The following is a 16,215-nucleotide window of genomic DNA, read 5'->3' as shown; positions in this document are numbered from 1 at the left end:
GTAATTCTAGGATAGAGGATTTATGGTCACTTAGCATGTTTAAAGACTGATTTATTTATACAATTTCTTAATCTAAAAAATTAACCTTTTGTCCATTCATATTTAGGGATTTTAGCCATTGGTTTAATTAACGAAGCCCTGGATGAAGGTGATGCCCAAAAGACTCTGCAGGCCCTGCAGATTCCTGCAGCTAAACTCGAGGGGGTCCTTGCAGAAGTGGCCCAGCATTACCAAGACACGCTGATCAGAGCAAAGAGAGAGAAAGCCCAGGTGAGTGGCACTAAATTGTTCCTTTTTGTTCCGAGAACTTCATCCCTCCTAGAACGGAGATAGAGGTGGGGTGTTCCCTCAATGACTATTTCCTGGGCACCCTTAGATTCAGAGCACTGGAGGGACACACTATGTAAGAGTCATAGACTCTGCCTTCCAGAAGCTTAAGCTATTTTACACATTTGGTTTTTTTGTTGTTCTTTGTTGTTATGGTTGTAGACACATCTCTTATGTCTCTTTAAAGAAATTCTCTGTTGAAATATAAGATCCAGAAAAATGTGTCAGTTATTTAAGTATACAGTTGTATAAATGTTCAGAAGTGAGCATACCTATGTAATTGGTGCTCGGATTATAAAAAGCATTAACAGAAACCCCCTTATATCCCCTTACATCCTTATTCACCTCCGGCCTCCCCGCCCCCCAGCACAGTGGTAACCACTATCCTGATTTATTCTAGTACATGTCTTTTGGTAAATATATGTATGCATTTCTATTAGGTATACATTTGGAAGTGGAATTTTTGGGTCATAGGGAATACATATGTTAAGCTTTAGTAGGTAATGCCATAAAGTTTCTTTTTTTAAAATTTAAATAATGGCTTTATTGAGATATAATTCACATACCATACAGCTCACTGTTTTGAAGTGTACAATTCAGTGGTTTTTCGTCTATTCACAGAATTGTGCAACCATCACCACAAGCAATTTTAGAACATTTTCATCACCCCCAAAAGAAACCTGGTACCTGTAGGTAGTCACCCCTCATTTCTCTCAATCTCTCCAGTCCTAGCTAACCATCAGTCTGCTTTCTGTCTATGGATTTGTCTATTCTGGACATTTCATATAAATGGAATCATACAATGTGTGGTCCTTTGTGACTGGCTTCTTTCTCTTAGCTTGGTTTATCCAAGCTGTAGCATGTATTAGTATTTTCTTTTTATTGTTGAATAATATTCCATTGTATGGCTGTACCACATTTTATTTATCTATTCATGAGTCGATGGTCATGTTTCCACTTTGTGGCTATTAGGGATAATGCTGCTATGAATCTGTTCTCCAAAGTAATTGTAATACAAACCCATCTTTTAAAAAGTTTGTCTTGCCTCTCAGCTAGTTTGTTGAGGAAATGGACAAGATTTACTCCTTTTTTAGTCCTCTTGCTGAATAGGAAGTTGCCATGTGTTTAGTAGGCCCTCAGATATTTGTTCTGTGATGAAAGCATAATGACCATCTGTTTTTCGGAATTGTGATTCATCTCCTTTTAAGTTCTTCCTAACTAACAACAATTGGATAAGGAGGACCACAGTTTTCTTTTCTGACTTAGAAGATCCCTATGGTGAGGTTCTTGCAGCAAGCAGAAGAGCTAAAAGAAATTCTTAATTCAGGGGGTCACATTCCTTCTGGGAAGCCAAAAGTAGTAAAACAGATCAGGGCTTTTGTGTTAAGGGAGCTATTGTACACCGACAGCCTTGTGGGCTCTAGAAGTTTGGGTTGTGGGGGAGGAGCTGTGGATAATATAATGTTGATAGATCTCCTTTGATTCCATTGTCATGAGAGTAGTTGACATTACCGTGTCCTAAACATATAAGTGTAGCAAGTACCAGGTTCCTTTTAAGAGGGTCATTGCTATGCATGTCAGTTGATCCTGTGGTGAAGGTTGAATCACAACCCCCATTTTGTAACGAGGAGACAAAGGCATTAACTGGTTTTACTTACTCAAGTGAGAAGCAGTTGGCTGTAGGGAAGCTGTAAATAGAGGTCTGTTTTTGATATCAGTTTATTGGATCAGAGCTTCCCAAACTTGACTGATGACTAGAACGCTTGAAAAGTCATTTTAAAAATACAGATTCCTAAGCTTTAATTCTATTTTTGCTAATTCAGAATCTCTAACCTGGGGCCTGGATGCAATGATTCTGTGTAGGCCAGTGGTGGTAGTGTTATTTTTTCCTGCCTTATTAGTCCAAAAAGAGTCGTATATATCCGATCCAACTGACAGAGGAATGGGTTTTGAAAGAATAAGCTAGGTCTGAGTCCATGTCTAAAAAAGGAAAGTAGATTGAGGATATAATTTGTACCAGCTCTCACTCATGTGATGGGCCTTACTGCTCCTTTTGTTCGGGTCATAGGAGTTAAACTTTTAGAGGATGTGACTAGAGTTTGAAGCATTTCCTTTTGCTGTGGAATAACTTTTCAGAGTTCATCAAAGGCAGAGGAAGGGGAGAGTTAGGGGAAAATGTGCTTAACACTGCCATGCTCAGATGGGTAGACTATACTTTAGGTGTAATTGTCTTTTTTTAAGCCTGAGCTCAGCTTTTAAGTTCCTCTTGGGAGTAGTTTTAAAAATAATCATCTGAGTTCCAAATTTAGCAAGCGAAAGATCTTAATTTAAATTTGATCTGTTTTTCTTGTAATATCTTTCTGTCTGGTTTTGGTATCATAGAATGAATTGGGAAGTGTTCCTTCCTCTTTTATGTTTTAGAAGAGTTTGTAGAGGATTGATATTAGTTCTTTAAACATTTGGTAGAATTCACCAATGAAGCCATATGGTGAATTTTTGTTTTTGTTTTTGTGGGATATGTTTTGATTACTGATTCTATCTCTATATTTGTTATAGGTCTGTTCAGATTTTCTTCAAGTAAACTGCCTCTTTCTCTTTGCCTTTAGGGAATTCCATTATGCATATATCTTCTCTTTACTCAAATCTGCTGAATCCCTCTAGTGAATTTTTCATTTCGGTTATTGTATTTTTCAACTCCATAATTTAATCTGGTTCTTTTTTAAAAAATGTATATTCTCTATTTGGTGAGACATTGTTCTCATACTTTCCTTTAGTTCTTTAGATATGGTTTCCTTTAGTTCTTTGAACGTACTTAAGATAGCTGATTTAAGTCTTTGTCTACTAAGTTCAATTTGGACAGTTTCTGTTGTCTGTTTTTTTTCCTGTTTGGACCATGCTTTCTTGTTTCTTTGCATGTCTTGTAGTTTTTGGTTGAAAGCTGGACATTTTAATAATGGGGCAACTTTGGAAATCAGATTCTACCCCCTCCTCAGGGTTTATGGTTGTCCCTGTTTGTTTAGTGATTTTCAGTTTTTTCAAGTCTGTATTCTTTGTCATGTGTGTCCACTGAAGTCTCTGCTTGGTTAGCTAGTGGTCAGCTAATGATTAGTCAGAAATTTCCTTAAATGCCTAGAACCAATAAAGCTCCCAGCCTTTGCTGAGGGCCTTTGTGTGTGTTGGGGCATGCCCTCGACTCACAGCCAGGCAGTTTACAATTTTGCTTTACCCTTCACTTCATGCTTGCCCAGAGCCTCAAGGTCAGCCAGAGGTCAGAGCTTACAGCCTTATCAGATCTCTTCTGAGCATGTGCATAGCCCATAATGCACTATGACCTTCTAGATTCCCATCCCAGGAATTTGTCAGAGCTTTTCAAAGCTCTCTGTGGACATCTCATTCTCTAGCTTTTCCTTTTAAGCTTTTTGGTTAACCTATTATTTGCCTAAGTTTTACCCACTGCCCCAGGCATCTGTGATGTGAAGCAATTACCTCTTACTGTTTTGGACAAATACCCCTGGAGAAAAGGCTGTTTGCACTGGGCAAGCTCTAAGTCAGGTCAGATAAAGACAGCCTAGCTGTGGTCTTCCAGGGAACTACCTAACATGTCAACTAATGACAGTTCTGTGGGAATAGATAGGGCTTTGAAGGAGGTAGGTGTGTATGGGGTGGGGGCGGAGGGGGGTGGGCAGAGCACAAATGGGAATAGGGCAATTTAAGCGCCATAGACCTCACTGTTGTTACTGAGAGCCAACTGTTCTTCTTGAATAAACTCTGATTGCTGCAAGCCTTTGGTTAATTTCTATAGTTTTGAAAAAGTTGATTCTGATGACTTTTGTCAGTGTTTTTGTTGCTTTTATGTAGGAGGGGATATTCAGAGGTCCTTCCTCTACTGTTTTCACCATTGTCAGTTCTCTCTTCATTTAAATTTAGTGCCTTTGGAATACTTGCTAAAAGTAGATTACTGGTCACTGGGTAGTATTGTTTGAATGCCAAGACACAGATATCAGGAATTCTCAAGGAACTCATTTTATAATTACAAATATGAATGATTTTTAAGTCTGGCTTCTCCTTCCCCACTCCACAGTCTGAGTGTAGACCGACAGGCATACATGAATGTAGCTAAAAATCAGCTGGTGTGCACTGACATGGCTGTACCAGTTGTTAGAATATTGAGTACTTTTGTTTGGTACGTTGCTCCTGTCCCAGGCCTCCCAAATGTGTTCCACCACCAGTTCTAGCTCTTTCCCTGAACTTCCGCTATGAGCAACTAGAGGATTAATACCTAAACCAGCAAGGGGCCATAAGATCTCTGCTTCACTCTGATTGATCAGTGCTTGTGTTGATAAATATGTTGTATAGATTCATGTATGTGTGTTTACATGTGTATATGGTAGGTATGGAGTGGTTTATATGTATATATAGCATAGTTTACATATGTGATGAGAGATAAAACATTACATTTATATTACACATATATGTATCTATAATATGTTACATATATATTATCAATACATATGTGTAATATTTTATCAATCATGACACATGCATCCATGCCACATATAATAGGAGAGACTTTTAAGGAGGTTTTAAGGGGTGAGAAGTGCCCTTTGCAAGTGTGTGTGTTTGTGCTTTCCGTATATATACACACATATATGTACGGTAGCCATCCTTTCATCTCTTTTCCCTTTATTTTCGCCGTATCTTGTGGCTTCTCCACCTCTTTTACCTCCAGTCATTGCCCACTCGTTTGATTCTTATCTCTGGTCCCTATCTCTTTACCTCTTCTAAAATGCAGTCAGTGTGCTTCTAAGTGTCAGTCAGAGTTGTTAGGGGATGTTATTTCCTTATACTTTATATAGCATTTTCACATTAAATCTATTTTATCTCAATATTCTCCACAATATCTCGTTCAGGGTTTTAACTCTCTACTGAGTGATTTGAGTTAATCTTTAGAGCAAACTTTAACAGGAGGATGTTGGGTTTTGTCATCTTATTCGATCTAATTGGAGCAGAGAGAGCCTGTTCTTTCCTCACACTGGGATGAGCTGGTGTATGTCCCCGATCTTGCCTCCTTCAGTATGTAAGTGTTTGTTTTAATCCTTCTGCTTTAGTCTGCCCGGGGCAGAGAAGACAAAACTCTGAATGGTCAGAAATCATGATAAGCTGCGCCATTCTCTGGATGCAAGAAAGGTGTGCCAAGCCCCCAAGCTTTGCTTACAGTAGACTCTGCTCAGAGCCGGCTGACGCGTGCATTAGCCTAAAACTGAGCCAGAAGTGGCCTGGTTCTGTGGAAATACTTGCTTTGGGGGTGCAAGGGTTTTTATGCCACTTCTCTTGGAGACTGCACCTTCAGCTGTCTAGCTTATGACTTCTCAGTTTAAGTTGTTGCTGACTCATTGTATCGTCTCATATTGAAACTGTTGCTTAGCATTGCCAGTATTTATTCGTATGACTCTAGGGAATTGTGTGTGGCCATTTTCTATTTTCAGTAACAGAAGCTGACCAGTGGTAGGAAAGTGCTAAGTTCTGCAGCTATTAGGTGACTTGTTCTTGCATTCTATTTATCGGGTTACTCTTTTCCTTTACCAAGACTATGAGCTTCTTAAATTGGGACGGTGCCTCTTATGACTGTAAGTTAAATGATCTTTCTAAAACTCTGAATTAGAGAGAAAGTTTTCGATCTCAGATGCCTTCCTTTGGCCTTACCCTGTCACCAAGGCACTTTATAAATTTCAGGGGTTTGTGACTGCTTGGCTCTGCTAAGTGAAATATTGTGTATCTCTCCCCAGTAACGCAGGAGGAAAACCAAGCCTCCTCGAAGGTTTTGCACTTCAACTGCTGGGCCTGCAGAAGGCAGTGAAACTTTCCATTTTGCCCCACAGCCCAGACCCTGCCTCACCTGGCAACACAGTTATAGTTACTGATCCCAGCCGCCTCACTGGTGCCTTGGCAAATTATATTTACATCAGGCAGTCTCGATGGATTTTTGAGCTACTATTTATCCCAGTTGCTATTAGCTCAAGCCTCATGAACAGTTACTTTTTTTGGGTCTGTCAGGATTGCCTCAAACATGACTCTCAACCTGGACACTTTAAAACCTGAGGTGCCTTGTCTAGAAGGAGAAAAAGACTCCACTTCTATTTCACCTCTGTCCCTAGTATTCATCTCAAACTACACTATGGACTAGAGAGACTTTTGTTGGCCATGCTGAGAAAACTAATCACCATTTATTATGTTTCTGTGTGAAAATGTGTTTTTAAGTTTCCAACAACTGATAAAACTTTCAAGTTTTAGAGTATAAGCTGGTGATAAGGTTAAATTGCCTATAGTGACTGCTGGCTTCACATGTGATAATGTCTAGATAGTCCTAAAAACAGTAGTCATAGAGAATATTAATTCCCTCTGAATATTGTTGGCAAAGGAGGCTTTCTAAAAAGTACTTCATGTCATGGTGCTTGTCACAGTATTTAAGTCCCTGGGCCCCTTCCCAGTTGGGACCTTTTGCCCCTTCTAGCAGCTCTTGTCCTCCTGAACAACTTGAATCCATCTTCTTACATCCATCACCTACATCTGTGATATTTCTCTTGTAACCCTTTACCAGTTTTTTGGTGCCTGGCTTCTTCCAGTTGACTATTCCATGTGTCTTGTATGTTGGAAACTTTTTCCTCTATCTCTAATTGAGTCTCAGAAGCCGCCATCATGACATGTACCCTGATTTGATGACTCTAGTATTGTTTTGCTTTTAATGGTTTGTAGGAAACCCAGGATGAGTCAGCTGTGTTATGGTTGGATGAAATTCAAGGTGGAATCTGGCAGTCCAACAAAGACACCCAAGAAGCACAGAGGTGTATGTATCAGTTGTTTCATTTCTACTCTGGTGGAAAGTGGGGGTGGTGAGGTGCTCCGTATCTTAGAACTCAGCTTGACCAAGATAGAAAGATGTAGGGGGAACAGTTTGCTAGTAGGTGAATCTAGACACCTTTTATACTATTCCAGTAACAATTCTCTTCTGGGATAGTTGCCTTAGGAATCTTTGCCATTAATGAAGCAGTGGAGAATGGCGATGTTGGAAAAACACTGAGTGCCCTTCGTTCCCCTGATGTCGGCTTGTATGGCGTCATCCCTGAATGTGGTGAAACTTACCAGAGTGACCTTGCTGAAGCCAAGAAGAAAAAACTGGCAGCAGGTGAGTTTGGGTAAATAGATATGTGCCCTGAAAGTAAGAACTTGAAAATATCATAGGGCAGATGAAGAGCAAAGGGACAAGCTATAGGGAAAGGTACTTCAGAATACAGTATTAGGCTTATTTTAAAGACCCAAGGAGATAATATTCCTATTTTTGAAAATATTCTTTTTCTTCCTCTTGAGGGTGGCTGTGTTAATAAAAAGGTCAGTTTTCTGAAAACGTTTATCTTTCATAGGGTGTTAGTAGTTCTGATTACCTAAGCCTGTAGATATTTAAAAGTAGTTTATTCGCAAAAAGAGGGAAATAAAGATAAGATTTTTCATCCCGTTTCATGGCCCATTTTTTAAAATTAACTAGAGAGGCTGAATGGCTGCACGTGTTTTATCAGAATAGTTTTCTGACACACAAGGTCTTACTTAGGTATAGGCCTCGGAAGGAACAGAGGCAGTCAAGGTTGATTTCCCCGTTTGGACTTCATAGGTATTTTCTTTTTATACTGTGGATATGAATGAGCTAAGTGAGACATTACAAAGTCATAATTTAAGAGGGACTTAGGATCGCTCTCTACTCTCATAAACCCAGGGACAGGTTTTGGAATGGTCTTCATTCAGCTTGTTAACCCTTACCAGAACAATCCTGTGGTATTAGACATGTGAATGTGGGAAGTGTGGCTCTGGGTTTCTTTCATCTTTCCTTTATTTTCTGCCAGGAGATTATAACAGCAAGTGGGTGAAGCACTGGGTGAAAGGTGGCTATTATTATTACCACAATCTGGAGACGCTGGAAGGAGGATGGGATGAACCCCCCGACTTTGTGCAAAATTCTATGCAGCTTTCTCGGGAGGAGATCCAGGTAGGTCACATTTCTTCACAAAAGAAGAAGCTGAGAGAAAGTACCTGTATTTTAGAGGTAATATTACTTCGGAGGAACAGGGCATGTGGTCAGAAGCCCTAGACTAAAATTAAGGCTACATAACAAACTACTTTAGAGTAATTTTTCCAGTGGGAGTGCTTAAGGCCTAAATTAGTAAAACATCTGGATTATAGAATTAAGTCAGATGAGTTGTGTGCTTTTTAAAGAAAACTGGATGATCCAGCAAAGAACAAAAAAAGTTGCTCTGACTTCTCATTAAATGCAACTACTCTTAATCTTTCCCAATGTACATTTTTAATCTCTTCTGACTATTCCACAGATTCCAACTATACTATATTAGAATATAACCTGCACTTTCACATAAAGTTAGCAGTTTTTCTTGTAGCAGCTTTTAAAGTGCTTCTTTCCCATCCTGTGTCTTTGCTTATGCTGTTCACTCTTACTAGAATTTCCTCATTCAGCAGTTCCTGAATACCTCCTATGTGTACCAGACACTCTTCTAAACACTGGAGATATAGTCATGAACGAAACAAAGTTCCTGCTGTCGTGAGATGTCCCTCCCCTGCCATCTACATCTGTCAAAATTTTATCCTTCCAGGCACACCCATCTCAAGTGTCACCTCCTCTACGACTCTTATTAAAATTCCTTTTCCTTCCCGTCTCCATCTTCATTTCAAGCCCCCCCCCCATAGTCTCTGTATTCATTTAGAATTTAACCAACTTGGATTTGTTTCAGTCGTGTGTGTACTTACCTTATGCCCACTGCTAGTTTTTAAGGTGAGCTACTAAGTTTGCAGCCCTTGTATGTAATGGTCACTTACTTTGTCCTTGACGGGCTATTGAGCACTTCCAACGTTACCTGGTGCTGAACTCGTGGTTATCAAACTGGAGTTGTCTAATGTATGTGAAAGGAGAGGGAAATATATTGAGGGAAGTTGTTCAGTGAGCTCCTGTGGGTCATGATTAGACACATGATTAATACGCACAAAGATTCCTAGTGAGAAGGGACAGTAAAGGACTTTTAAAAGGTTATCTACTTCCATTGGACAGTTATTCCCAAATCCTATGTAGAAAAAAATGGAATGTTCACATATGTAAAAACTGAAATAGTCCCTTTCTTCAGAACTCACCTATCAGAGGAATGAGTTTCTATCTTGTGTTTATTAAAGTTCTCCTCTGAGGGAAATTATAGTCTCTTACCTTCCCAGTGTTTCACCTTCACTGCTAATGGTTTCACAGGTGGTTAAATTTAACTAAGCTCATTGAACTCTATGTTGGGCGTTGAGAGGCTATAAAGATGTATCAGAGTCTCTACCTTCCAGTTATTAACAATATTGTGGTAAAAACAGCAGGCACAGAACTGAGTACTGCAACGTAAGGCAGAGAGAAATAGATCCTCTAATAACAGTAAAATAGAGGAAATGTTAAGGAAGCAGTTAATTCTATCCTGGAAAAAGACAGCATAGATAACATTTTAGCAGATGAGAAACAGAGGGAAGTCTATTCTGGACAGAAAGGACAGTGTGGGGAAGGACATCAAGGACTGGAGGAACATGGGCCATTTCAGGGAGGACGAGTGGTCCTTTGACTGGCATGCGAAGTGGAGGAGGCAGAGAAGAGAGGCAAGGACCTGACGGGCCACGTGAAGGAAGCCAGGGTGATCTTCCAGCAGAGTGATTTTTAACTCTTTTTGGGTCGTGTACACCTTTGAGAATCTTACTAACCTCCACAGAGACACTCCTACTTAGTGTTTTGTGTATGGACCTAAGTTTTTTTTCTAATTTATTTATTTTTGGCTGCATCGGGTCCTCGTTGCTGTGCGCAGGCTTTTTCTAGTTGCAGTGAGCGGGGGCTACTCTTCGTTGCGGTGCAGTGGCTTCTCTTGTGGAGCATGGGCTCTAGGCGCGTGGGCTCAGTAGTTGTGGCTCACGGGCTCTAGAGTGCAGGCTCAGTAGTTGTGGCGCACAGGCTTAGTTGCTCCAACAGCATGTGGGATCTTCCCGGACTAGGGCTCGAACCCGTGTCCTCTGCATCGGCAGGCGGATTCTTAACCACTGTGCCACCAGGGAAGCCCTGGACCTAAGAATTTTAAACAGAGGAGTGATGTTACCTCACTTCAGCACATTACCTAACCTCCTCCTCCCTGAAAACAAAACAAAACAAAAAATAGTGACCATCAAATTGGTTCTCCCACTCTCCACTTTCCTCCCTTTCAGTGAATCTGGATTTTCACTGAATCCTTCATCATTTTCTTTTCCCAAAAGAGAAGTCTCTTTTCCCAAACTTATCATTTATCTTGTCTCTTGATTTTATTCTCTCCCAGTTCTTTGCAGACCTTGTACTCCACCTCCTCTCATTTTTTGGATTATTCTAATATGTAACCTAGATCAGTGCTTTCCAGAATTTAGTGCAGTCTTTAACTGCACACGTTGTTGCCCAGGGGAAAAAAAAAATCAAGGCTCTGATACCAAGGACGGGGGATATATGGTATGTTCATATACCATGGATATTAGTTGGGTAACCAGGTGTTCTCACTAACCATTCTCACCACTCCTGCCCTCATTCAAGCCAGGTCCTCTCCCACTTGGATTATACGGTAACAGCATTCTAATTCACCCACTCAGGCTAATCTGTCAGCTACTCTGCTAACAGTGCTGCTTTTCTAAAAATAAATCCGATGGTTTTATTCCTGTTTGAAAGTTTGCTGGTTCTCCAGTGCTTGTAGTAACAGTTCAGACACTCTAGGCTACTTCTCAAGACCATTTGTAGTCTGTCCACTCCCCTGCAGGGCCCTCCTCTGTGTCATTCCAGGGGCTCTGGGCCTTGGTGTTGTCACCTGTCACTCTGTCTTCTTGTCAGCAATGACCCCAGATCAGCAAGCACAGTTCCTGGCACAGCCAGTGTTAGGTAGGTGAGTAAAGGAAATAACATATGAGGTAAAAGAAGGTGAAGTTTTTGTTTATGACTTTTTGGGGGGATGTGAGGACAACTTGGCCTTGAAAAATAGATCTGAAGTCTGCATTCCCATTTCTTGGCTAAAGATCTAGTATAGCCTTGGAAAGCCTTGAGCATTAGTTTGTGTGATACTATGTAAAATTTGTGTCCATTCTCACCTATGTTTGTCTTCTCACGTGACCATTGCTTTTTCAGAGTTCCATCTCTGGGGTGACTGCTGCATATAACCGAGAACAGCTTTGGCTGGCCAACGAAAGCTTGATCACCAAGCTGCAGGCTTGCTGCAGGGGATACTTAGTTCGGCAGGAATTCCGATCCAGGATGAATTTCCTAAAGAAACAAATCCCTGCCATCACCTGCATTCAGGTATTTCAGAGGCTATTATACAGACAGCAAGTGGGCTTCTAGAGCAGGGGTAATAAACAGTCAGCTCCTACGATCGAATGTCTGAGTGTGTCCTCTGTCTTCTGACCTCTTAGTCTTGTCCTTCTTCTGACAAACACTTCCTCTACTACCATTGGAATTAACGTGTGCTCAATGCTGTTTAGTGTGGTGAGTTGTGCAGCTCAGTGGCAGTTCTTCTTGGGCACCTCATTGTCTTCTAAGACTGTTCCTTTGTGTCAGATTTGAATATTGAGAGAAGCAACTGCGATTTTGCTTCAATGACAGGGAAGCACAATGTCACAGAAAGAATTCTGGGTTAGGAATTATGGCTTCAGCACTGCCAGGTAGTGGTAAACCTCTTCTCATCTATAAATGGGGATACTAATATTTATCTTACCTTCCTCACCTGATTTGTTGTAAGGAGCCTATGAGAGCATCTGTGCAGATTCACTTTAAGGTGTGAAGTGCTGTGCTCACATCAGGGAGGTGGAAGTTAGCCAGTGTGCTCTGCTGGTGGAGGTACAGCCCAGGCTCCCCTTCCCCTGTCACTGGTGGACATGATCCTTTTTAAAGCTGCATCATGAATTGCACTTGGATGGTATCTCAAGACAAAATCTTTTAACTTCCTCTGACCCTTGGGAAATAATGCGTCGCATGTAATGTTTGATGGTTTCAGTCGCAGTGGCGAGGATACAAGCAGAAGAAGGCGTATCAGGACCGCTTAGCTTACCTGCGCTCCCATAAAGATGAAGTTATAAAGGTGTGTAGCCCAGGCAGGGTTTCTCAACGTGGGGTGTGAGCATGACGTGTGTTGAGATGAAGGGCTCTTCTAATTTCCAGGAACCTCTTTTCCTTTTCCACAGATTCAGTCCCTGGCAAGGATGCATCAAGCTAGAAAGCGCTACAGAGATCGCCTACAGTATTTCCGAGACCATGTGAGTACCCTTGGGTGACAAGGACCAGTAGAGTTAGTTTTGTTGTGTTTGTGGTGGACAGAAGAACAAAGGAATTTCTTCTTTTTTTTGTTCCTTAGATAAACGACATTATCAAAATCCAGGCTTTTATTCGGGCAAACAAAGCTCGTGATGACTACAAGACTCTCAGTGAGTAACTGTGGCTCAGCAGAGGACAGTTGAGGCAGTGGTTGAGAGCCGTCAGGTTCTGAGTATTCTCCACGGATCTCTTTTCTTGTCCTGCAGGCAAGGCTTGGGGGGTAGGGTGCTGCTTGTGACTTAAGCCCCATTGCTCACCTGTGACTTGATGTCTTGTTGCTTGCTGTATTCGCCTTCCACATAACAACATAGCAATAGCATGACTGGGAAGACTGCACTTGGTGGTTGTCTTTGCACATCTCAAAAATAAACAAATATCTTACGTGTGAATAGAGCTTTTTTTTTTTAAGACAGTGCTGATGTTTTCCAAGACACAGAGCTTTTATTGACGGTTCCATTCCTTGTCTGACACATGCTTTCTTTCTGTCAGTCAATGCTGAGGATCCCCCTATGGTTGTGGTCCGAAAATTTGTCCACCTGCTCGACCAAAGTGACCAGGATTTTCAGGAGGAGCTTGATCTTATGAAGATGAGGGAAGAGGTCGTTACTCTCATCCGTTCTAACCAGCAGCTGGAGAATGACCTCAATCTCATGGATATCAAAATTGGACTGCTAGTGAAAAATAAAATTACACTACAGGTATGGTCCAGTGCCAGTAAGGGCCTTGGGGTACATCGTCCTGCTTGGTACCCCTGTCTCTCCCTAGGTAACTTGCAGGGAGGGGGTAGGAGGCTGGCTTTCTTCTCAGTGAACGCCGTACATTTTTTTTTTAAGTTAAATAAGAAATCAAATGATTTAATCACAGAATTTTAAATAGAGAAAAGTAGATAAAAATCATCCCATAATTCCACCACCCTAACAATCATTTTATATCCTACATTTTTATTTAATATAGAGGATAAGATACTTTCCATATGATAAGTCATCATAAATATTGTTTTTAGTGGCAGTGTAATAATTTATCAGGAAATAATCTGAGTTACCTCTTTTTTTCTAGACTATTTGACATTTTCAACTTTTATTATTACGGAATAACACTGCAGTTAACGTTTCAATGTATATGTAGCTTTAATTGTGTTTAAGACTTTGTAAGATAGATTCCTAGAAGTTGGTTTCCTGAATCAGTGGACATTTTTATAGATGAGGTTCTTTATAGGAAGATGGAAGTAGGAATAGATTTGACTGATGTACTGAAAATAAGGTACAGTGTAGTGATTCTAACATATTTAGGGGATCTGCCAGTGCAGTAGACCTTCATGAAAGTTTTTAGGTGCTAAAAGACCTTTTCCATAATGCCCAGAGTTTCATGTTTGAAAGCTTTTTGATTTATGTATATGTGTTTGTTTACAGGACGTGGTTTCCCACAGTAAAAAACTTACCAAAAAAAATAAGGAACAGTTGTCTGATATGATGATGTTAAATAAACAGAAGGGAGGTCTCAAGGCTTTGAGCAAGGAGAAGAGAGAGAAGTTGGAAGCATATCAACACCTGTTTTATTTACTGCAGGTGAGTGGCTCCTGGAATTAGTATTGCAAAATTTAGTTAGTTTACTTTTCCTCAAGAAAACCTGATGCATAGATCTCTGTGGAAGTCCTTCTGATTTCCACTGAGAGATAAGCAAAGGGCTGTCTTATTTTTCTTTATTACTCAGGTACTTTCTAATCCTTCAAGCTGAAAAATCTTGAATATTTGTGCCAGCCTTCATGTCATCTAGAAATTACTTATCCCTTGCTTTCGTTTCAGACCAACCCCACCTATCTGGCAAAGCTGATTTTTCAGATGCCCCAGAACAAGTCCACCAAGTTCATGGACTCTGTAATCTTTACACTCTACAACTACGCATCCAACCAGCGAGAGGAGTACCTGCTCCTGCGGCTCTTTAAGACAGCACTGCAGGAGGAAATCAAGTACGGACAGATTTCTGCAGGGCATACATGGGACCCCTCCCCACCGTCATAGGTGCTCATAGTTTGAGATTCAGGCCTGCCTGTGCCTTTTCTCAATACTGTGACATGTGTGAAATACTTACTCTAAAGAAACATATACCTTTTATAATGTAATAATATAGATTATGCACTCATGCAAACTAATTATACTAAAAATACAAATTAATTATATATATACTGTATACCAATATAAACTAATAATATATACACAATATAAACTAATATGCTAATTATAAGCTAATACAGTAAACACTAAAGTGTCGCTGTTTCTGGGGAGGTGATAGAGATTTGCTAAATTAGTTTTAGGAATATTCTGTATTAAGATAGAATTTTTTAAAAGCTGATCCAAACATGAAAATTTCACATCTTTAGCTAATGAAGGACCTGATCATGTTCCTATGATTGAGTTTGCAGCAACAGCAGGAAGGTCCGGTGTTCAGATGAGTGTTGGGGAGTGTTTCTAGAGAAAGAGCATGTACCCCTTTCCTTCCAACTATCGTATTTCTGTTTTTAGGAGATGGGATCTTTAAGTAGGAAGGATCTTTAGGTTGGTAGATTTGGGATTAGTTTGAACTGAATTTGTATTTTATGTTTTATAGGTCAAAAGTAGATCAGATTCAAGAGATCGTGACAGGAAATCCTACAGTTATTAAGATGGTTGTAAGTTTCAACCGTGGGGCCCGGGGCCAGAATGCGCTGAGACTGATCTTGGCCCCGGTGGTGAAGGAGATTATGGATGACAAATCTCTCAATATCAAAACCGACCCTGTGGATATTTACAAATCTTGGGTTAATCAGATGGAGTCTCAGACAGGAGAGGCAAGGTATGATAACCACAACACCTTTTCTTTCATGTTTTTATTATTTTCTCTCTCTCTTTTTTAAGCAGTTAACATTTCTTTGATTTATAAATGAGTAATTGCTTAAATAGGTTTTCCTTAGAAACCCCTTCTTTAAGTAGTTGACCTGGTAATTTATTCACTTATTTAGCAAATATTTATTGAGTACTTACTAAGTGCCAGACACTGTGTTAGATACACCTACAATAATACGATAACGAATGAGACATACAATAATGAATGAAGAAGACATGCTCCCTGCCCTGTGTTCATAGTTTATTGCATGGGAGAGATGACACACAGGTACATAGAAATAAAGTTGCAAACTGAGGGGAGTTTCGTGATGTTTTGTAGGGAACTGTAATGGAGAATTCAAGAGGGAGCTAACTTAGAGGGGTTAGGGAGAGCCTCCCTGAGAAGGTGAACCTCACATGGTGGAGGCCTGAAGGGTACAGTGGGGCCAGCCTTGCTAAGAGCTAGGTGCAGAGTCTTCATGTCTGAATGCTGTCAGGTGGAAGGAGCTTGGGAGAGTCTAGGACCTGGAAGGACACTGGGCATCAGCAGAGATGCAGTTGGATGGGAAGACTCGCACAGATCTGAGTGAGATCACTGTGTTTCATTAAAGGGAAGAGGAGCTGGTGTGGGCGAATGATGAG

The 16,215-nt window shown here is 40.6% G+C and overlaps 1 protein-coding gene across 1 annotated transcript in view; it reads left to right on the top strand.

Moving 5' to 3' along the window:
- The window catches only part of IQGAP1 (IQ motif containing GTPase activating protein 1), a 100,318-nt gene that overhangs the window by 61,467 nt on the left and 22,636 nt on the right, over window positions 1–16,215 (top strand). The window contains exons 15-26 of the mRNA XM_068558234.1: window positions 107–270; window positions 7,081–7,171; window positions 7,343–7,510; window positions 8,220–8,362; window positions 11,534–11,704; window positions 12,399–12,482; window positions 12,586–12,657; window positions 12,756–12,825; window positions 13,205–13,413; window positions 14,125–14,280; window positions 14,518–14,681; window positions 15,320–15,544. Of these exons, the coding sequence (XP_068414335.1) occupies window positions 107–270; window positions 7,081–7,171; window positions 7,343–7,510; window positions 8,220–8,362; window positions 11,534–11,704; window positions 12,399–12,482; window positions 12,586–12,657; window positions 12,756–12,825; window positions 13,205–13,413; window positions 14,125–14,280; window positions 14,518–14,681; window positions 15,320–15,544 (1,717 nt within the window). The remainder of the gene's footprint in view (window positions 1–106; window positions 271–7,080; window positions 7,172–7,342; window positions 7,511–8,219; window positions 8,363–11,533; window positions 11,705–12,398; window positions 12,483–12,585; window positions 12,658–12,755; window positions 12,826–13,204; window positions 13,414–14,124; window positions 14,281–14,517; window positions 14,682–15,319; window positions 15,545–16,215) is intronic.

This window comes from Eschrichtius robustus, chromosome 1, assembly GCF_028021215.1.
Source record: "Eschrichtius robustus isolate mEscRob2 chromosome 1, mEscRob2.pri, whole genome shotgun sequence".
NCBI classification, from domain to species: domain Eukaryota; kingdom Metazoa; phylum Chordata; class Mammalia; order Artiodactyla; family Eschrichtiidae; genus Eschrichtius; species Eschrichtius robustus.
This window is presented reverse-complemented; position numbering and strand designations above follow the sequence as displayed.